Below are 23,571 nucleotides of genomic sequence, written 5' to 3'. Positions count from 1 at the left end.
TCACTGCACACACAAACGAGCGCCTTAGGCTGGAAGGAGGGCAGTGGGGGGGGGGGGGGGTGCTTGACAGGCTGGAGGTGGGGAAATAACAACCGGAGCTCTTTAAATGGAGCGAGTGAAAATGTGAAAATACAAGTCAAGAAATAGCTACATCGATCAGGCGAGGTGGAGGGGGGATGAAGGGCAACAGGCTCCCCATTTTGGATTGGATAGATTGGACAGAGGCGGAGGTAGACATGGTGCTCCCTGTTCCGCACTTGATTTCTGTCCATGCAAACTGACAGCAGCGCTTAGTCTTTTTAGCCGTTAGCATGGAGCACACGCCCGTCGCTAGTGATTGAGAATGCCGATGTTTGTTTGAAAGTGTACACACACATTCAAGTCTTATAAATCAGTGTCTATGGCGCAAGATGGTGGTAATCATCGATAGGCGATAATAAAATATTAATAATAATAATAATTTCTGTAATACCGTACAATAGCTATCTGGCTGGCCGGATAGCTAGCTAGCTGGCTAGCTATTGGCTATCTATTGGCTTGCTAGGTAGCTTTCTAGCTATTTGTCTTACTATTCTATTTGAGTTACTTCCGGGTTGAGTGCTGGCGCGTGTGGCTGCCGCTGCTCACCCACAGAAAAAAACTTATCCTGTGACTGTAAAGTGCCCTTGAGAGTTTTGAAAGGTGCTTATAAATGGAATGTATTATTATTATTATTATATAAACCAATATGTATGTGTTGCATTGTATTTTGGATAGCCACCCTCATTTCAAGCTCATATAACTTCAGACCCATATAACTTAGGAATTAATTTTTTCGTTAACTCTTTGGTTCTGATTGTCCCTTCCACGAGGGGGCCGCATTTGCCTTTTGTCCATGTTAGCACTTTGTTACAGCTTTAGCTGTTGTTAAAGTGCTATATACAGTAAATCAATATGTATGCGTATGTATGTATGTAAGCACTATATAAACCAACATGCATGTATTGTATTGTATTTTGTACACCTGCCCCCATTTCAAGCTCAGATAACTTCATACTCCATATAAGGTTTCTAATGCTGCATTGAATGTTTATGTAGTCCTAAAACTCATTATTTTGTGATTCCTGGAATTCGAGTGACAATGACAAAAACCCTGGCACTGGAGTAGACACATTTCTGCACATCGTCTGGCAATGAATGAGTTAAAGTCGGCTCAAAATACCCAAAGTTGTAGAAAACAAAGTCGAGATAAGTTCATAGTTTTGATGAAAGGCGCTTAGAAATAAAATGGGGACCTGGGAATGGATTATTCTCATTTTAATGGTTTCCTATGGGCAATTAATTTTTGGGATACACACTTTTCACCTTATACACTCTACCTGGGAACCAATTAAGTTCGTAAGCCAAGGTATCACTGTATTTTCCACTGTGTCAACACGAATGGAAAGTCTGGTGGGTGTGTCAGCACAAAAAATGGACAGGGGGGGTAGTGCACCAAATGCAAATAATGCTTCATTCCCAAAAAAAATAATAATAATACAAAATGTCATCATGCGGAGAACGTCCATAGTGGGTGAGTTACACATCACAGATCCACTGCACAACATCATGAGCAATAAGTTAAATAAAGGCATCGGATCCTTGAAATACACGCACCATAAAGGCGCGCTAAGAACAACAATGGAGGAGCGCTCAAAACGTACCGCAGAAAGTCCAAAGTTACTTATTTTCCAGTTGGTTGATGGTCTGTTCTTACTTCTTCACTCAGTTCGTTCGTCAAGTACTCCAGGAAGGACAAACACAATCTGTGAAGTGCAGTTTCTTGTGTTTTGAGAGATGTTTCCAAAAGAATTTTTCCTTCTTTACTCGGCCTCGGCCTTTAAAGCCTCCAGCCCGTGCAGGATAGGCAGCACTGATCCCCGTAGAACCTGTGGCCGCAGACGCCGTGATGCGGGACCAGGTGGCACCAGCTGAAGCGGTCAACGCAGGGTGGCTCGCCTGCGGGGGTTGAAGAGAGAGAGAGACAGAGTGTGTGAGAGAGAGAGAGAGAGAGAGAGAGAGAGAGAGAGAGAGAGAGAGAGAGAGAGAGAGAGAGATACACAGACAGAGACAGAGAGAGACAGAGACATACACAGACAGAGAAACAGAGAGAGAGAGAGACATAGACAGACAGAGATGTAGAGAGACCGAGAGGGAGACAAAGAGAGAGAGTGAGAGAGTGAGAGAGAGACATAGACAGACAGGGATGGAGAAAGAGAGATTGAGAGAGAGACGGAGAGAGAGAGTAAAACAGAGACAGAGAGATGGAGAGAGACACAGAGACATGGAGAAAGAAAGAGAGAGTGAGAGAGAGAGAGAGACAGGGATAGAGAGAGAGAGATTGAGAGAGAGACAGAGAGAGAGAGAGAGCAACAGTAAGAGAGACCGAGACAGACAAAGAGACAGAGAGAGACACAGAGACGTGGAGAAAGAAAGCGAGAGAGAGGCAGCGACATAGAGACAAAGAGAGGTAGAGACAGAGAGGTAGAGAGACAGAGAAAGAGCGAGACAGAAAGAGAGACAGAGTGAGAGAGGGCGAGAGACAGCGACATAGACAGAAATGGAGAGAGACAGAGAGAGAGAGACAGTAAGAGAGAGACATAGACAGAGAGACGGGGAGAGACATGGAGAAAGAAAGTGACAAAGAGACAGAGACATGGCGACAAAGACAGAGACAGAGAGAGGTAGAGAAACAGAGAGACAGTAAGAGAGAGTCAGACAGAGACATACAGAGAGATGGAGAGAGAGACACGGAGACACAAAAAGAAAGCGAGAGAGACAGAGACATAAAGAGAGAGGTAGAGACAAAGAGAGGAAGAGAGACAGAGAGAGACACAGTGGACTTGCAAGCACTTTACCTCTTAGCGTGGTCCCGACGGCTGTGACGCGATTGTGGTGGTGGTGATGGTTCAGCGGCGGCTGGGCAGCAACACGTGGACAGAACTGAGTATTGCAGGCCTGCGTGGCGACCGGTCGCTGGTGAACCAGGCAACCGGTCGCCGGACGACCTTGATGCAGACACTGGACGTTGCGGGTCTGGACGCCTCCGCCGCAGGACACCGAGCACTCAAAGAAGAAGAAGAAGAAGTCATGAAGGCCTTCAAGGACAACCGACACCATTTTTCACATCAAAAACATCAGAAAAACGTTTTATAGCATGTAAAATGCGCTAAACACGCAGGCGGATATTTTTAGTCAAATGCAAAACACCAATAAAAATGAATTAAAGTGTCCCAAAACTGCTACAAAATGAGCTCGAAAACTGGGCATTCAGAAAGTCCCGCCCCCTTGTTCGTGACATCACGCCAGGATACTCCTTCACAAACTGCCCTGCTCCAGAATCAAAACAATGGCTTCAGAGTGTTCAGGTTCCTTTCTTAATATTCGGCACGAGTCTTAAAAGGTAAAATATAGCTTTATGTGGTGGAATCTTTGTAAAATGCGCTCAGTGGAAGTCATTCAAAAAGCTATCAAGCCAGCTAAACAGAACACAATTGATGATGAACTAGGTAAAATTATGGCAGAGAAAGCACCTACAAGGGATCATTCCTCAAGATGGTGAAAGAAGAAGGCTACGTTCCTCATCAAGTGTTTAATGCTGAGGAAAGCGGCCACTCCATCCCATCAAGCCATCAACGACCCTCACAAAGGTCAATAAAACGACTTTATTATACTGTGCAGTTTTTTTCTTTAATTATAATACCATAGCACATTTATTATAGGTAAAATAAGGTATATTTTGTGTAGTTTTAAAGGACAACCGACATCACTTTTTTGTTTCCTAACTGACATCAGAAAAACGTTTTATAGTACAGTAAAGACTCGTTATATCGATATTCTCAGGAGTCCGAAAAATATCGATATAACCAGGACTATCGATATATCCGACCCTGCGCGCATGTAATTTTCTCCTTGCGTGCATAGAAATAGTATCGATATAACCGGGACTATCGATATATCCGATATCGATATAACGAGACTTTACTGTATCTAAAATACCCAAAACATGCAGTATGATATTTTTATTCAAATGCAAAACACCAATAAAAATGACTTCAGGTGTCCAAAATCTGCAAAAAATTGAGCTGCGAATTGGGCATTTTTGGAAAGTCCCGCCCCCAGTTGGTGACGTCTTGCATTGCTGTAGAATCAAAACAATGGCTTCAAATTCGGAGAATATGCTTTCTTGTTACACATCCAGTTATGAATATGATTCAAATACAGTAAAGTCTCGTTATATCGATATTCAAGGGAGTCCAAAAAAATATCGATATAACCGGGACTATCAATATATCCGACCATGTTTGCATGTAATTTTCTCCGTGCGTGCATAGAAATAGCATCGATATAACCGGGACTATCGATATATCCGATATCGATATAACGAGACTTTACTGTAGTTCTGAAGAGGAAAGCATACATGTTTGCCATCGATTAAAGAATTTATTCCGTGCCATTTTGAGGCAACATTGGGGGGGAAATGTCTCACCCAAAAAGAGGCAAAAAATGGCCACCGAGCTCCTGTGATGAATGAATCAGCCCGTTTCCACAGGCTGATAAATTCCTTAAATGGAGCTTGGACGCCCTCTTCTGGCTCTTTCTGGTGCAACACGAGGTTTTCAGACCAAACAAGCATTGACGTGATGGAAGGACTGCTACAATGTGTCCTTTTTTTTTTTTTTTCGGTCAGGGGCGTTCCTTCAGTGACGTCACGTGCGGACTCGTCACCAACTCAAAAACAAGACTTCCGGAATATTCAGCACAAGTCTTAAAACGTAAAATATAGCTATTTGCGGTGGAATCTTTGTAAAATACGCTCAGTAGAAGTCATTTGAAGCCATTTTACAAATTATGGACACAACTTGTCCGAAGACGTCGGTTGTCCTTTAAGGCTTAGAAAATCACAAAGTGGAAAATGATGTTTTATGGGGACCTGGGAACGGATTATTCTCATTTTTATGGTTTTCTATGGGAAATTAATTTTTGGGATACACATGTTTCGCCTTACACACTCTGCCATGGTATCACTGTACAGTATATCGTGCGTGTGTGTGTGTGTTGATAGTGAATATGATGTGATCCCTTTTCGCCTCAAACCATCCCAATAATGATGAGTACCTGTTGCCATGGAGAAGAATACCAGCTTGAGACCACAGCGCCAGTATTGCCCGCCAGGACCCGCAGCAGTTCTGGACACGGTCCTCGATCGCAAGCCTGTTGGAGATCCGCCGAGGGTTTGGCCAGGTTCCTGCACCTCCTCACGGGAAACTCCACAAACCTACAAAAGGGATTGGATTGTGACTGAGGAGGAATGAATGTGAGATTGTTGCAAAAAAATGCTTACCCTCCCTGGAAGTCTTTCTCTCCGCAACGGAGATCTCGCTTCTGGAGGCCAGGACCGCATGATCTGGAGCACTAAAACACAAACGTTCAGAAATGTCTTTACTATGAAGATCTATCTGCAGTCGACATGCATCGAAAAGCTAGCAACCACTCATTTGACGACAATGAGGTTAACATCTTAGCGAAAGAAAATAGATGGTTTGAAAGGGGAGTAAAAGAAGGTACAGTAAAGTCTCGTTATATCGATATTCAAGGGAGTCCGAAAAAATATCGATATAACCGGGACTATCGATATATCCGACCCTGTTTGCATGTAATTTTCTCTGTGCGTGCATATAAATAGTATCGATATAACCGGGACTATCGATATATCCGATATCGATATAACGAGACTTTACTGTATTTTCATAAAACAGCAAAACCCTTCACTAAATCGTGGTGGGGTGAGGTTCAATTTGGATCATTCCTACAACAGACTTCTTAGGCAACATAGGCTTAGTTATGCTGATGAGGTGATACCAGATCAAATATTGTTGTTGGTATTATTATTATTATTATTATTATTATTAGTAGTAGTAGTCGTATTATTTTTATTATTATTTGTTTTTTTATTATTATTATTATTTTTATTATTATATTATGATCAAATCCATGTCCTTACCTCTCCCCAGGAAGTCAACGTCCACTGCAGTTTGTCGTTTTTTGGGCAGCGGCGCAGGACGCAGCTCTCCTGGGCTTTGGGTCGTTGGTTCTGTCTGCACATGCTGTCGAGCACCACCGCCCCCGCCGACGCCGCGCCGAGGTCGGCGCTTTGGCAGAAAACGCTTCGCTTCCTCAATCCGCGGCCGCAACTCTTGGAGCACTGAGGGTTGAGGACACAATACGGAGACGTAGTGAGACGCAGGGTGGCGTCCTCTGGAAGGGTTTGTGAAGCGTATGTGTGGATTTTATGACGTTCTGAACTCTCTGAAGCCATTGTTTTGATTCTGGGGCAAGGCAGTTTGTGAAGGAGTATCCTGGCGTGACATCACGAACAAGGGGGCGGGACTTTCTGAGAAGCCCAGTTCCGAGCTCATTTTGCGGCAGTTTTGGGACACTTTAAAGGACAACCGACACCACTTTTTTTGTTTCCTAATTGACATCAGAAAAACGTTTTATAGCATCGAAAATACCCAAAACACGCAGTGTAGTGGTATTGTTGTTGTTGTTTTTTCTTATTATAACTATCTATATTCATATTTTTATTATTATTATATTATTATATTACTATGAAAATGTTGATGATGATTATTATTGTTATGATTTTTTTACTAGTATTATTCTTCTCCTTATGTTTCTATTATTATGTTTATTTTATTATGTAGTTTTTATTTTTATGTCTCCTTATGTTTATACTATTATTGGTATTATTATTGGTAGTAGTAGTAGTATTAGTAGTAGTATTAATAGTATTAGTATTATCAATATATTATTAATATTTGATTATTGTTATTGTTATTATTATGCTAAAACAAAAACATAAGGATTATCATTAGGGAATATTTGAAATTTTATGATAATTATTATTTTTTTTAATTTGGGCTTCATCAAATAGACATACAGGTAGACGCAAACAATCGAACCAATATTTTTTTCTATTTTTCTAATTTTTGTTGTTGTCAGGTGGCCTACCTTCCAGCAGAGGGCAGCAGTGCATTGAAAATAACCGAGTCCTGCTCGCATGCAAAAACCTGGTGGAGTTTCCTTTTTCCCTTTAAGCCTTTAATTATGAAAACATCGTCAAAATATGTTTTAATTTAAGGTCACAAAAGGCTACATTTGTCATATATCCGGAGAATCAAAATGTCATTCTGAGCAGGCTGTTCAACATCACAAGCTAGCAAGTACTCATTCGTACGATACAAACAAAATTCACCGTTCAAAATTGCATAATATAATATAATATCGGAAGGTGGCTTAACCAAAATAAAGATGGATTTTTTGTATATGATCATTTTTATGTACTTTTGATGTGGCTAAAAATTATGAATATTTTTTTAGATTTTACATACCAGTACAGTGATACCTTGGCTTATGAACTTAATTGGTTCCCAGACAGAGTGTGTAAGGTGAAAAGTGTGTATCCCAAAAATTAATTTCCCATAGGAAACCATTAAAATGAGAATAATGCGTTCCCAGGTCCCCATAAAACATAATTTTCTACTTTCTAATTAACTAAGCCTTAAAACTACACAAAATATACAATATTTTATGTATAATTAATGTGCTATGGTATTATAATTAAAGAAATAAACGGTACTACAGTAAAGTCTCGTTATATCGATATCGGATATATCGCTAGTCCCGGTTATATCGATATTTTTGCGGACTCCCTTGAATATCGATATAACGAGACTTTACTGTATATAATAAAGTGGTTTTATTGATCTTTGTGATGGTCGTTGATGGCGTGATGGAATGTAGAGGCCGGTTAGATCAGCATTAAATACTTGATGAGAAACGTAGCCTTCTTTCAGAAATGATCCCTTGTAGGTGCTTTCTCTGCGATAATTTTACCTTGTTCCTCATCAATTGTTTTCTGTTGAGCTGGGTTGATAGCTTTTTGCATTAAGTGTACTTGTGCGGGTTATTTGTGGAGCCTGATTGATGGGATGTGCTCGTATCCCGCAGTGAGTCCACATAGTCACGCACCAGTTAGCCGCATTAGCATTGACATTAGCATGAGTTGGGAGGGTATGGAATTCATGTGCAAACATGGAGGGTAGGATGACATATAGGAGTACCTGCGACCAGGCTCCGGTGTTCCACCCGGGCGGGCAGGCCTGCGTGTTGCAGGGCCGAAGCTGTGCCGGCGAGACGACGGGGCAGAGGGAGTGCGGCGCCGCTTCTTCACGCTGGTAAGTTACCTTCCTCATGCAACGCAGCGTCCTGGCCTGCTGGCCTCCGCCGCACGAGCGACTGCATGTCGCCCAGTCTCCCGTCCACCAGCTGAAAGGATGAACACGGAGAAGATGAAGAAGGAAAAACATCAAGTTTGCTGGAAAGTTTACATTTGCCACTTCTTGATTTTATGACCGAACAGGTGATACTTATTTTGATTAATTCACTGCCAAATGTGCAAAAATGTGTCCACGCCAACTTCCCTCGGATATCATCAAGAGGCAACTACATCAACGACCATCACAAAGGCCAATAAAACGACTTTATTATATAGTACACTTTATTTCTTTAATTACAATCCAATAGCAGATTTATTATACATAAAATAAGGTTTATTTTGTGTAGTTTTGACGGACAACCGACACAATTTTTTTGTTTCCTAAATGACATCAGAAAAACCTTTTTAGAACATCTAAAATACCCAAAATATGCAGGCTGATATTTTTAGTCAAATGCAAAACACCAATAAAAATGACTTAAAGGACAACCGACATGACATTTTTGTTTCCTAACTGACATCAGAAAAACGTCTTATAGCATCTAAAATGCTCAAAACATGCGGTATGATATTTTTATTCAAATGCAAAACACCAATAAAAATAACTTAAAGTGTCCAAAATCTGCCAAAAAAGTTGAGCTGCGGATTGGGCATTTTCAGAAAGTCCCGCCCCCAGTTCGTGACGTCACGCCAAGACGTCTTGCATTGCTGGAGAATCAAAACAATGGCTTCACATTCGGATAATATGCTTTCTTGTTACACATCCAATTATGAATATGATTCAAATAGTTCTGAAGAGGAAAGCATACATGTTTGCAATCGATTAAATAATTTATTTGTGCCATTTTGAGGCAACTGGGGGAAATGGATCACCAAAAAAGAGGCAGAAAATGGCGTCCAAACTCCCGTGAGGAATTAATCAGCCCGTTTCCACAGGCTGAAAAATTCCTTTCATGGAGCTTGGTCGCCCTCTTCTGGCGGCTTTTTGGTGCAACACAAGGTTTTCAGACCAAACAAGTACAGAAAAATACATTGACGTGATGGAAGGACTGCTACAATGTGTCCTTTTCTTCGGTCAGGGGCGTTCCTTCAGTGACGTTATGTGAGGACTCGTCACCAACTCAAAAACAAGACTTCCTGAATATTCAGCGCAAGTCTTAAAACGTCAAATATAGCTATATGCGGTGGAATCTGTGTCAAATACGCTCAGTCGAAGTCATTTGAAGCCATTTTACAAATTATGGACACAACTTGTCCGGAGACGTCGGTTGTCCTTTAAGACTAATGCTACAATTATGTGTTGCGCGTCTGAGCCGGGAAGCCAAAAAATAGACACACAGAGCATGCGTGGAGATGCTCGCGGGACGTTAGCACTTGGCTAACGTTGCCGCGACAAGTCTGGGCTAAGCGCTGACAGCGCTAACACACGGCCTCTGTTCCAAACACTTGAGACACTATTTCCTGCCGCTAATCTCCGGCATTGCATTTCTCTTATCTTGGCGAAAAGGTATTAAAGTGGCCCAATGCACGTTCAAACACAGCCCCCTTTTGTTTGGAAAGGGCTTGAGAGATTTAGAGAATCAGCCCCCTTCCCCCGCTCTCTATTTGCAAATTTAGACTTGCTGAGAAAATTCGTGGTTCTTTGGGTATATTTGGGCTGTACAGTGGGACTTTGGCTTACAAACTTAATTGGTTCCCAGACTGAGTCTGTAAGGCAAAAAGTGTGTACCCCAAAAATTAATTTCCCATAGGAAACCATTAAAATGAGAATAATCCGTTCCCAGGTCCCCATAAAACATAATTTTCTAATTTTCTAAGCCTTAAAACAACACAAAATATACCTTATTTTATGTATAATAAATGTGCTATAGTATTATGATTAAAGAAATAAACGGTTTCATTTTTTTTGCAATTTCAGCACACTTTAAGTCATTTTTATTGGTGTTTTGCATTTGACAAAAAATATCATACTGCGTGTTTTGGGTATTTTAGATGCTATGAAACATTTTTCTGATGTCAGTTAGGAAACAAAAAAGTGATGTCGGTTGTCCTTTAAAGTTGATCTGTTTCTGATGTTGTGTGGATGAGTTATGGGAGTTCAACATTTCATTCACCAAAATAAGTGATTGATTCATGAAAGATAGTCACTGGCTTACCAAAATAAATCGATACTAAGGAAGGTACAACGCCACCAAGATAGCCGCCTGATCTCCGTCCGGAGCATCTGCGAAATCCAAATTAAGGGGGAGCTTGGCCACAGTGATCTGTTGTTATTTATAATCTCGGAGAAAACGCATGAAGCAATTCTTTTTTTTTCCTCCACCCAAATTTTTGTCTGCGGAATTCTAAAGAGAAGGCAAAGTGCCTCCCTCCGTGCCCCGAGGTCGTTTTTATTTTTGCAGCATCCCGAGCCATCTGCACGACTCGCCGTTTCTCTCCCCGACCTAAAATCCGGTGGTGGTCAGACCACTCGTTTGCAGTAATCTCACCCTTGAGCTGCGGTGCCAAGACGACTACTATTTTGGAGGAAAGATGTTGAGACTGCAAAAGATACGATCGTCTTGAAAATGCTAAAACTAAATACAGTAAAGTCTCGTTATATCGATATTCAAGGGAGTCCGAAAAAATATCGATATAACCGGGACTATCGATATATCCGATATCGATATAACGAGACTTTACTGTAGTTTGTGTTAAAACACAACGAGGAAGAAGTCGTTCGGGGATTTAACACGCTTAATTTTAGCTACATCGCTATATTTGCTAACTAACATTGTTTCATAGCATTTGATGATATTCAAAATCAATATTGCATGGATAATAATTCTCAGAGACCAAGGAATAAGTTATGGTGGAAATATTTTTTTTTGGGGGGAAAGAAAATTGATGTATAAAATTTCCCATTTTAGAAAATAATGAGCAATTAAGAGCAATTTTTTTTAGAGTTGCGTCCATAACTTGTAAAATCACTTGAAATGACTTCTACTGAGCGCATTTTACGAAGATTCCACCACATAAAGCCATATTTTACCTTTTAATACTGAATATTCATGAAGTCTTGTTTCTGAGTTGATGACGATCCCCTAAGTGACGTCACAGAGGGAACGCCCCTGACTGAGAAAGCGACACACAATGCATTTTGGGTACTTTGTTTGGTCTGAAAACACCGTGTTGATCGCGAAGGAAAACTACATAAATAACGCGATGGTGAATTGTTGTGTGTCGCAGCCAATTGCGGTAACATACATAAAGAAGGTGTAAGTCAGTGTAAGAGAAAGAATTAGAAATATGAACTCAAAAATGAATTTGTCACTGTATATGGTATATACAGTATATTATACAGTGGTATATAATATATTGACAGATAGATGTGTTGTTTTAAATTTATTTGTGAGCTAAAACAGCGCTCCCGATAATTGCGAATTATTTCTTGATGAAACTGTATGATCACATACAGAGCACCGATGCGTTTGTGGATTTGTCGTAGCTTGGAATTGAAGCGGATTTACAGTATGTGAGACAGGAGTGAGACAGTCTGTTTTTGTCAATGGATGCTACAGCGTGGTGTTTACTTTCAATATTTAGCTTGTAGCAGACATGCACATTTTACCATGACATCCCTTATCCACTGGTGAAAAGGACGCTTTGATCCTCTCATCATTCATTATTTGTTATTTTCTTTTTTTTTTGTTTTGACTTCAAGATGGCGCCGCGAGAGTTGCTGCCTTTACAGCAGCTCCTGTATTTTGTTTTTGTACTTCTTCCTTTCCTTTCCTATTGATAGAACGTTTTTACACACATCCGTAAACACCAGAAAGAGGTCCATCATTTTTTTCCAACAGCTATTACTTTCATGAATTTGCTGCTGTGAAATGTACATTTGTCCACTGCGAGACTAATAAAGGCTTATCCAATCCAATCCAATCCAAAATTCTATACGTACATAACTTTATTCTGTCTGCCCATTGATCTGTTAAGTAGAGGCCTTCGCCGCAAACCCTCTCGGTGAGATTTTCAACCCCAAAAAAAAAAAAAAAAAAACAATACAGATTAAAGAGTTGGGAAGAAGAGGAAGGCAACTCGACCACGAACAAAGTGCAGACTCAATCTCTACCGCAACGCGGGAGGGTACCCAAGCCTGTAATATTGATTTTGTCACATGATTATGGGGGAATAAGAAGTTATCATATTTAAAAGTTTCATGCTGTTATATGCTTAGTGGACATGTGTGACTCGAATAAACAATTGAAGCACAGACAACTTGGGGTCAATCTGAGGTCAACAGACACAGCTTGTTAAACTATTTGAACTAGCCAAGCTATTTGTTAGCTAGCTAGCTAGCTTGCTGGCTGGCTATCTATTAGCTATCTGATAGCTAGCTAGCTAGCTTTTTATTTATTTGAGTTATTCCGGGTTGAGTGAACGCTGGCGCATGTGGCTGCCACTGCTCACCAACAGGAAAACTCCTCCAGTGACTGTAGAGTGACCTTGAGAGTTTTGAAAGGCGCTTACAAACGAAATGTATTATTATTATTATTATTATTATTATTATTATTATTATTATTATTATTATACACATTTTGCACGCCTGGCAGTTTAATGAATTAATAATAACAATAACAATATTAATCATAATAATAATAATGATAATCATAATATTAATCCTAATAATAATCATAATAATAATCATAATAATAATCATAATACATTTCATTTAGAAGCGGCAGTCAAGTAAGGAAACTAGCTAGCTAGCTAGCTATTAGCTATATAGCTAACTAGCTAGCTATTTGAGTGAGGAAACATATGAGCTACCTAGCTAGCTATCTATTAGCGAGCTAGCTACCTTCCTATCTTTCTATCTTTTTGAGATATTCCGGGTTGAGTGAACACTGGCGCATGTGGCTGCCGCTGCTCACCCACAGGAAAACTGATCCAGTGACTGTAAAGTGACCTTGAGAGTTTTGAAAGGCGCTTACAAACGAAATGTATTATTATTATTATTATTATTATTATTATTATTATTATTATTATTATTATTATACACATTTTGCACGCCTGGCAGTTTAATGAATTAATAATAACAATAACAATATTAATCATAATAATAATAATAATGATAATCATAATATTAATCCTAATAATAATCATAATAATAATTATAATAATAATCATTATTATTATTATTATTATACACATTTTTGCACGCCTGGCAGTTTAATGAATTAATAATAACAATAACAATATTAATCATAATAATAATAATGATAATCATAATAATAATCATAATAATAATCATAATACATTTAATTTAGAAGCGGCAGTCAAGTAAGGAAACTAGCTAGCTAGCTATTAGCTATATAGCTAACTAGCTAGCTATTTGAGTGAGGAAACATATTAGCTACCTAGCTAGCTATCTATTAGCGAGCTAGCTACCTTCCTATCTTTCTATCTTTTTGAGATATTCCGGGTTGAGTGAACACTGGCGCATGTGGCTGCCGCTGCTCACCCACAGGAAAACTGATCCAGTGACTGTAAAGTGACCTTGAGAGTTTAGAAAGGCGCTTACAAACGAAATGTATTATTATTATTATTATTATTATTATTATTATTATTATTATTATTATTATTATTATAAAACCAGCACAACATTTAGCGACATGGAAGCGCACACCGCAAACGGACACTTACTATGCGGGGCAGGGCTGCGTATTGCAGAGGTGCGAGCCCAGCGTGGGTTTCGTGAGCGGATTGCACATGGTAGCGTTGACATGAACTTTCTGGTCCTGCAGGCAAATGGCTTTGGTGGAAATGCGACCTGGAGGGATGGAAACGGGAAGAGTTTAGAAAAGAAATGAATTATTATAAAATATTTGTCTTGGTGGCATTTTAGCTTGGTGACATTTTTTAAGACCTTCAACTCAATAACAATCTAGAAGAATTGTATCAATTCATCCAAGAGTCTAGTAGAATATTTGACCATCAGTGGGAGGACTTAAAAATTATGAATTCTGATTTAACGATTTTATTAGAGGGGTAAAAAACGGTTTTGATTACTAGCGCATGAAAAAAAAAAATGAGGGAAGAAAACAATAGCAGCAATACATTCACGAACCGCAGCGTCTCATGAAATCCAAGTACAGTGAGACCTCAACTTACGAACTTAATTGGTTCCCAGACAGAGTGTGTAAGGCGAAAAGTGTGTATCTCAAAAAAATAATTCCCATAGGAAACCATTAAAATGGGAATAATCCGTTCCAGGGTTTCCATAAAATATACTTTTCAACTAAATAAGCCTTAAAACTACACACAACATACCTTATTCTATGTATAATAAATGTGCTATTGTATTGTAATGAAAGAAATACACTGCATTGTATCAAAGTCACTTTATTTACATTTGTGATGGTCATTTATGGCTTGATGGAATGGCGTTGAAGGTCGAAGGTGAAAGGGAATTGCTGTTTGGAAAGAGAGGCGTATTACATGACGACTGTAATTAAAGAAATAAACTGTGCTGTAAAATAAAGTTTTTGATGGTCGTTGATGGCTTATGGAAGGAGAGTCACCTTCCATAAGGACTGTCTGTAACTTAACTTCTGGTGCTGTTCGGTCGTGTGCTTCCGCCAAAGATCACTCCGCCAGCCGTGGTGGGTGTGTATTATGAAAATAGTGCTTATTATAAGGTTTAATTTTCAGAAATTTGACGTTTGTAAGACAAAAAGTTTGTAAGTTGAGGTGTTTGTAAGTTGAGGTCTCACTGTATGGAGTGTATATGAAAAGAAACTTCATTGTTGAACACACTGGAAGTAAATAATGCGTTGGAAGGAAGCATCTAAGTATTTCTCTTTGGGGAAAATGTATCCACAGACATGATTTGCATTCAACAAGGAGGAAGGTGGGGGGGGGTACTCAATAGACGTCTGTTCTCCCGAGTGCACTTTTTGTTTGTAATTGTAGCTGTCAGATGTGATTACGGCGGGATCGAAAATCCTCCTTCAGGATCGCATTTTAAATGGCGATGGACAGATGGATAACAGTGGAACGCTGGAAACTAAAATGTTCCCTTTTTGAAGTTCCAAAAAACAGGAGGAAACTGTCAAGGTTAGCTTAAGTTGAATAGCGCCATGAATGCAAATTGTTAAACTATGTTAGCCAATTGGATGCTTTTCCTGGTGGAGCAAAACTGGAAATGTCAAATGTGTTTTTGGCATTTTTGTCAGTGTGAAGACACAGCAAAAAATATAAAATAAAATAACAAATCATGTCCATCAAATTATTTTTAAAAACCAAACACTACATACAGAATGAAAGAAAATAGATGGTTTGAAAGGGGAGTAAAAGAAGATATTTTCATAAAACAGCAAAACCCTTCACTAAATCGCCATGGTGGGGCTGAGGTTCAATTTGAATCGTTCCTACAACCGACTTCTTAGGCAACATAGGCTTAGTTATGCTGCTATGATTGATCCCTGCTCTCAGGTTGGGGGGAGTAGAGGACTACTCCCTGCGGCTACACTGATTACTTCTATTGTCCTGATTGATTACTTCTATTGTCTGAGTTGCCTGAGTAAGGGTCTACGACTGGCCTGATTACCCCATTTGATCCGATATCACCTAATTAGCATAACTAAGCCTATGTTGTCTAAGGAATCTGTTGTAGGAACAATCCAAATTGAACCTCACCCCATCATGGTGATTTAGTGAAGGGTTTTGCTGTTTTATGAAAATAGCTTCTTTTACTCCCCTTTCAAACTATCTATTTTCTTTCGCTAGAGTCTGGCACCGCCACGTCTGAACAGTAGGGATATATATGTCAGGCCGAAACTACCAGTAAGACTTTAGTTTGCTGACAAAGTTTCTCGGATAAGAAGCGAAAACAGCTCCAAAGAAGTACAGATGAAGAAACCATTCTCAAATGTGTTCGGGTTTTGTTTTTTTCATGGTTGGGCTGTGATAAAGCGCTGGCCATGGCCTCTGGCGATGTTTTTTCCCTTCCACAAGGGGGCAGCATTTCACTTCTTCCCATGTTAGCGCTTTGTACCAGCTTCAGCTGTTGTTAAATCACTATATAAACCAACATGTATGTATTGCATTGTATTTTGGACAACTGCCCTCATTTCAAGTAGAGATAACTCCAGAACCATATATTTAGGAATTAACTTTTTTTCTGATAAGAGAAGCGAGTCTAAGGTTTCTATCGCTGTATTGAATGTTTATGCCGTCCTAAAACTCAATATTCTGTGCACGTCTGGCAGTGAATGAGGTTAAAAAGAAAAAGTGGGACCCAAAGGCAAACTTTGTCACGGTGTGGCAGGAAATTTATATTTACATCGAATTGTTTTCCTTCCCTTCCCTCGAATAGGATGTGTATTTATTATTTTTGCCAATCGGTTTTGCCATTTGTTCTCCATCTTGCACTTGCAGTCATTCGTAACAAAAGTGCTCAAGGCATGCATGGCCTAGACTCATCCAACCTGACCGCCACCTGTAGCCGCGAACGAAGGACAATCTTAAAAAAAAAAAACGTGTTAAAACAACATCCAAACTCATCCAAGTTACCTCCAGCGCAGGGAGCTGAACAGTCTGAACGCACCACACCCCAGCTAAAGTCTGGCTTCCTCTCTGTGCGAGGCAACGTGTACTCCCAAACCACTCCGGGATTCTTGCCTTGCAGGAGGATCTAGGAAGAAGAAGAAGAAGAAGGAAACATTTGTTATTTGAAAGATAGACAGGAAGTCAGATCATGAGGGTCACATTGGACCCTAATTTTGTTCTGTGGGCAAAGACCCCAGAGTGTATCATTCTCCATCCATGTGTGACATGGATGGAGAAACATGGGTGATAGATATTAGACAGAGTGGAAGTGATCATATTTAAAAGTTTCATGCTGTTGTATGCTTAGTTGGCCGAACACAAGGCCCACAATGGAAGCACTGAAGATCTCGGGTCAATCTGAGGTGAACAGACACAGCCTGTTAAACTGTCATGTTCATGTAGGCGATCTGCAATTTAGGACTTAGTAAACTCCTTCACAGGAAGAGGTTATCGGGTTACAAATCTATCAGTTTATGGAAAGACAAATAATTAAAATGTCTATGTTCTGTTGGTTTATGGATATTGGTGCATTGGACGTTCAGGGGTGTGGTATTCAAATCAAGAAGACTATGTTTTACTAATGCATCGCTTAAATTTTGCATATGCTCTCAATAAATAGCTTGGCAGTGGGCTGCAGAGGTTGGGCGTCGATCATGAATGGCTGCGTCCCCTGCCGGCAGTAAAAGACAATCTTCCTGTGTTCAACCTTTGTTCGCAGTGTCCGAACAAACATCTCTGACAAGGGTTGTCCAAACGTTTTTGTTTGAGGGCCATAGACAGAAAATCAGAGAAGCTCAAAAAACGTGAATGGTAGGAATGGCCGTGTCTGGATATGTGCCGTGTGACTACCCGGTGACCAGTCGAGGGTGTGGCCTGCCTCTCATCCAAAGTCAGCTGGTGGAGACTTCGGCCCCACCCATGACCCTAGTGGTCTGGAAAAGAGTGTAGACGGCTGGATAGACTACAAGGGCAACAACTGCCTTTGGTGAAAGTATGCACAACCCTACGCTTTGGTGTCTATACCAACCAGGATTGTAATACTATGCCAAAAATCACAAAACTCCACTGGAGGTCTCCATAGTGGACCAAGAGGAAAGTCCATCACGGACGTTGCTTTCAACCGCGTCCGGAAATCTTAGCCTTAGGCTGCGAGCGAAATCGCTGTTCAAACACCAACATTTTTGTGGCATGCCACACGCGGGACTCTAGTGTAATTTCACTCCAGTTCTTTGAGCTTGATGAGTGGCGCGGTGGGGATGCGGAAAATCTGTGGTTTGTTGTCTTTGATGCCACCATGTTTTGTACTTGTCAAACATGACAAGGATCTGACACTGTGTGCACCTTACATGTGTCTACAGTGATACCTTGGATTACGAACTTAATTGGTTCCCAGACAGAGTGTGTAAGGCGAAAAGTGTGTATCCCAAAATTTCATTTCCCATAGGAAACAATTAAAATGAGAAAAATCCGTTCCCAGGTCCCCAGAAAACATAATTTTCTACTTTTTAATTTTCTAAGCCTTAAAACAAAACAAAATATAGCTTATTTTATGTATAATAAATGTGCTATGGTATTGTAATTAAAGAAATAAACTGTACTCTATAATAAAGTCGTTTTATTTACCTTTGTGATGGTTGTTGATGGCTTGATGGAATGAAGTGGCCGCTTTCATCAGCATTAAACAATTGATGAGGAACGTAACCTTCTTCTTTCACCATCTTGAGGAATGATCCATTGTAGGTGCTTTATCTGTGATAATTGTATCTAGTTCCTCATCAATTGTGTTCTGTTTAACTGAGTTGATAGCTTTTTGCATCAAGTGTACAGATGGCTTGTGCCGGTTGTTTGTGTAGCCTGATTGATGGGATATTTTAACCTTCCAGTCTACACTCTGCTTTTGAACTATCAAAGTTGAAAGTCTCTCACTGTCCACCCCCCCTCACTGCTGCGTTCTTGACCAATCGCGTGGCTTTAACCGAAGACTGGGGGAGGGGAATAGAGGACAAAAACAGTCGGCTGCCATTTTGTTGTGAGAAGAACGGGCTCGTTCGCGAACGACACTCACTGTGGCGCTCCGTGTACGAAAAAAGTTCGTATGCCAAGGTAAAGTTTGTATGCTAAGATAAAAATGTCATAAATGTAACGTTCGTAAACCGAAAAGTTCGTAAACCAAGGGGTTCGTAAACCGAGGTATCACTGTATTGCCAACACAGCCTCTCAGTCATCCCAGTTATTTTTGTCTAAAACGTCATACCACCCTCCCCCACTGCTAATTTGATGGAATATGCAGATTAGGATGTTGACGGTTATGGAAGAATATTTATCTTTGCTGGTGTTTGGCTTGGAAACCAATATTGAGCTTTGTCCAAAACAATTGTTCGAAAAGTTCTGCGGTGTTTATCTTGGCACGCTACGTGAGCGCATATTGTGTGTCTTTTCCCACAGAGGGAGTTGTTTCACAGATGCAAAGCTACAAAATACACAAATTGTCTCCGCATTGTATTGTTACCGCAGCTGTTTGCGAAAGGATTTTAGACAACGCAACATTTGCATTTTATCTCATTAAATCGCCACAGATTGTCTACCAAGTCCTTGTGGGATGTTGTGTAAGTTTCCAACGTGTTGTTTGCGCATATGCTTCAGTACAATAGCAAGAAACAATAGTGGATTTAGGACAGAGCCCTGGGGAGCGCTGTCGAATGATGACTTGCTAATTTTAAAACGGTAACATCTGAAAATGGGTTTCGGTTTGAAGACTAAATATAATCATCTCGGAAAAAATGACCCGCCAGTGAAGATATTCGCGACCCATATTCCAACCAAGCGAAAAGAGTGGACTAACACTAACACAGGTAAAATTTTCATGAATGTAACGTTCACAAACCGAAAAGTTCCTAAACCAAGGGGTTCATAAACCGAGGTATCACTGTACCTCACTTTACATTCAGAAATTACATGTATTCTCTGTTTTCTGTCTTTTTTAGCCACATTTTAAAGGTCAACCGACGTCTCCGGACAAGTTGTGTCCATAATTTGTAAAATGGCTTCAAATGACTTCTCCTGAGCGTATTTGACAAAGATTCCACCGCATATAGCTATATTTCACGTTTTAACTGAATATTCCGGAAGTCTTGTTTTTGAGTTGGTGACGAATCCGTACGTAACGTCAGTAAAGGACCGCCCCTGACCGTAAAAAAATGACGCATTGTAGCGGTCCTTCCATCACGTCAATGTATTTTGCTGGCCTTATTTGGTCTGGGGACCTCGTGTTGCACCTAAAAGCCGCCAGAAGAGGGCGTCCAAGCGCCATACAATGAATTTATCAGCCTGTGGAAACGGAGGTGGCCACAGGAGGTCGCCATTTTGTGCCTCTTTTTTTGGGTGTGAGTTGTTGCCTCAAAATGGCACAAATAAATTCTTTAATCGATTGCAAACATGTATGATTTCCTCTTCAGAACTATTTGAATCACATTCATAACTGGATGTGTAACAAGAAATCATATTCTCCGAATCTGAAGCCATTGTTTTGATTCACTAGCAATGCAAGACGTCTTGGTGTGACGTCACAAACTCGGGGCGCGAAATGCCCAATTCGCAGCTCAATTTTTTGCAGATTTTGGACACTTGAAGTCATTTTTATTGGTGTTTTTCATTTGACTAAAAATATCATACTGCGTGTTTTGGGTATTTTAGATGCTATAAAACGTTTTTCTGATGTCAGTTAAAAAACCAAAAAGTGACGTCGGTTGTCCTTTAAGTGCCTTGCACGCTGGGTCCGAGAGGATATTAATTTCATCTGTGCTGTATGTCATGCATATTAGCATATTTGACAATAAAGCTGACTTTGACTTTGATTAAAAGCACCTTTGTCCGCTCTTCCCTTTTTGTCCCCTTTTAGATTTGCTTGACATTATAATAATAACTGATGGAGACATCGCCGAAATATGAAAGGAGGATTAACGTTTAAACAACCCAAAGCTGCCCTTTAAGGACAAGCGAATTTTAATACGTATTCAGTCTTGTCTGTGTGCGTTCGCAGTTCATACTGATCTGCAGATGTCACCGCTGTAATCTCTCTAAGTATGTCCTGTAATTACAAAAAAAATGGTAGAAGATCTTTAGAGTGCGGCAGAAGCAGTGGTGGCTAGATTAAAAGATTAAGAATATAGCAACTGAGCTCTTTGAATGTGATGATTTAAGGTCAGGCGACGAGGGGACACGAAATCGTTGATGCTGAATGCCGCTGTTCAATTTTTTAGCATTTTAAATAACTTCCGAGTTACGACCAACCGCACTTACGACCACAAGTGCCAAACCTTTTTATTTTTATGTTTTATTTTTTTAATTCTACGCCTGGCACCGCAACGCGTATTATAATTTTGGCCAGCCAGCATGTCACACACGCACAGCAATCATCTGCGTGACTACATAGACTGACATATCGTAAATAAAATATAAATAAAAACAAAAATAAAATAAACATAAAAATACATAAATAAATAAATAAATAAATAAATAAATACAGAAAAAAAGACTAAATAAATGAGTAAATAAATACAGAAATAAAATATCAATAAAATATAAATACATGTATCAATAAAATATAAATACATATATTAATAAATACATCTTAAATAAAATATAAACAAAAACAAAAACATAAAAAACTAAAATAAACATAAAAATATTAAATAAATAAATAAATAAATAAATAAATAAATAAATACAGAGAAAACAAATCAATAAATAAGCAAATAAATAAATACAGAAATGAATATATGTATCAATAAAATATAAATAGATATATTAATAAATACATATCTTAAAATATAAAGAAAAACTAAAACATAAAAAACGAAAATTAACAAAAATATTAAATAAATAAATACAGAAAACATTAAATAAATAAATAGTGCAGAAATAAATAAATAAATACAGAAATGAATACATGTATCAATAAACTATAAATAGATATATTAATAAATACCTATCTTAAATAAAATATAAATAAAACAAAAACATAAAAAATAAAATAAACATGAAAAATATTAAGTAAATAAATGAATAAATAAATAAATAGATAAATAAATAAGTAAATAAATAAATACATTAAAAAATTACTAAATAAATACAGAAATGAATACATGTATCAATAAAATATAAATACATATATTAATAAATACATCTCTTCAATAAAATATAAATAAAAACAAAAATATAAAAAGGAAACAAAAATACAGTAAAGTCTCGTTATATCGATATTCAAGGGAGTCCGAAAAAATATCGATATAACCGGGACTATCGATATATCCGATATCGATATAACGAGACTTTACTGTATTAAATAAATAAATAAATACGTAAATAAATAAATACATAAATGAATACATATTTCAATAAAATGACATGAAATTCTGCTTATGTAGCATTGCACAGTTCCAATGACAATTGACCAATGTAAACTTCGGAATGGAACGTTTTGCTTTCCTACTGCGGATGCTCTCAACGCACAAAAGCAAACAACAACAAGCACTCGACGGAGCCCGGCCATAAGTCAAATTCTCTTTTCTGAAATAGCGGCAAAAATCTACAAATGCGAATGGCGCAGTGGAGCAACTTTTAGGAGGATCCCACCAATGTTCCTCCTGGAAGATTTACAAACAGCTCATTCTTCAACCAACGAATGTCCTCCAGCTCACCCGGTTTCAACTTCTGGTTTCTACAGCCAGAGTTCAAAGTTCAAGCGAAAATAAAAGCTTGCGCTGACGCAGTTATGCGCCGAGAACAGCCCCCGTGATGCCTGCCGCTTCGGGGCAAGGACTGGTGGTCCTGCTTTATGGTCTCTCGCCCTCCATGCAGTTTTTCCTTCCGTTTTCTCGCTCCGCTAACCTCCAATCACGTTTGCAACAAAGGCGCTATTGAGGTCAGTGGCCACGGGGGCCACACGGCGGTGGCTTTGGACGCTTTGTAAATCAATGATGGAGCTGTGGTGTGTTTTTATTCTTATTTTTTTGTTTGTAAAAGATGGAAAATTCAAACTGCATCCAAAATGAGTGAAGACAGTTGATGATAATTAAAAAAAAAAAAAAAAAAAGGAAACAGAAAATAAATGAAGACAGAAATGCCGACATTTTATGACAAAAATTAATAGATAAATATTAATTAATAAATAGATAATTTCTCCACTGTGAGACTAATAAAGGCATATCCAATCCAATCCAATCCAATAAATAAACGGATGGATGGACGGATAGATCAATGAAAAAATAAATGAATCAACAAATAAACAAACAATAAATAAAGCAACAAAGAAACAAAAAACAAAGAAATAAATACATAAATAAATGCATAAATAAATAAATCATAATTAATAAATAAATACATGAATAAATAGATAAATAAATGGATGGACGGATGGATGGATCGATGAAAAAATAAATAAATCAACAAATAAACAAAAAAACTAATAAATAAATAAATGCATAAATAAATCAATCATAATAAATAAAAAATAATAATAAATAGATAAATAAATAAATGGATAGATCGACGAAAAAATAAATAAATCAACAAATACCCAAATAGAATAAATACATAAAGAAATACATAAATAAATACATAAATAAATACATAAATAAATCAACAAATACACAAACAGAATAAATAAATAAATAAAT

General features: G+C 38.7%; 1 protein-coding gene across 3 annotated transcripts in view; it reads right to left on the bottom strand.

Moving 5' to 3' along the window:
• Nucleotides 1-1,073: 1,073 nt before the first annotated feature.
• The window catches only part of adamts18 (ADAM metallopeptidase with thrombospondin type 1 motif, 18), a 66,731-nt gene continuing 44,233 nt past the window's right edge, over nt 1,074-23,571 (bottom strand). For all 3 annotated transcript variants that reach the window (XM_088991489.1, XM_088991490.1, XM_088991491.1), the window contains 8 exons: nt 16,859-16,979; nt 13,988-14,114; nt 8,145-8,349; nt 6,023-6,223; nt 5,363-5,433; nt 5,137-5,296; nt 2,877-3,084; nt 1,074-1,977 (listed from right to left, as the gene is read on the bottom strand). In XM_088991489.1, the coding sequence (XP_088847615.1) occupies nt 1,859-1,977; nt 2,877-3,084; nt 5,137-5,296; nt 5,363-5,433; nt 6,023-6,223; nt 8,145-8,349; nt 13,988-14,114; nt 16,859-16,979 (1,212 nt within the window). In that variant the 3' untranslated portion in view covers nt 1,074-1,858. The remainder of the gene's footprint in view (nt 1,978-2,876; nt 3,085-5,136; nt 5,297-5,362; nt 5,434-6,022; nt 6,224-8,144; nt 8,350-13,987; nt 14,115-16,858; nt 16,980-23,571) is intronic.

This window comes from Hippocampus bargibanti, linkage group LG03, assembly GCF_051943395.1.
Source record: "Hippocampus bargibanti isolate YZ-2025 linkage group LG03, ASM5194339v1, whole genome shotgun sequence".
NCBI lineage: Eukaryota > Metazoa > Chordata > Actinopteri > Syngnathiformes > Syngnathidae > Hippocampus > Hippocampus bargibanti.
This window is presented reverse-complemented; position numbering and strand designations above follow the sequence as displayed.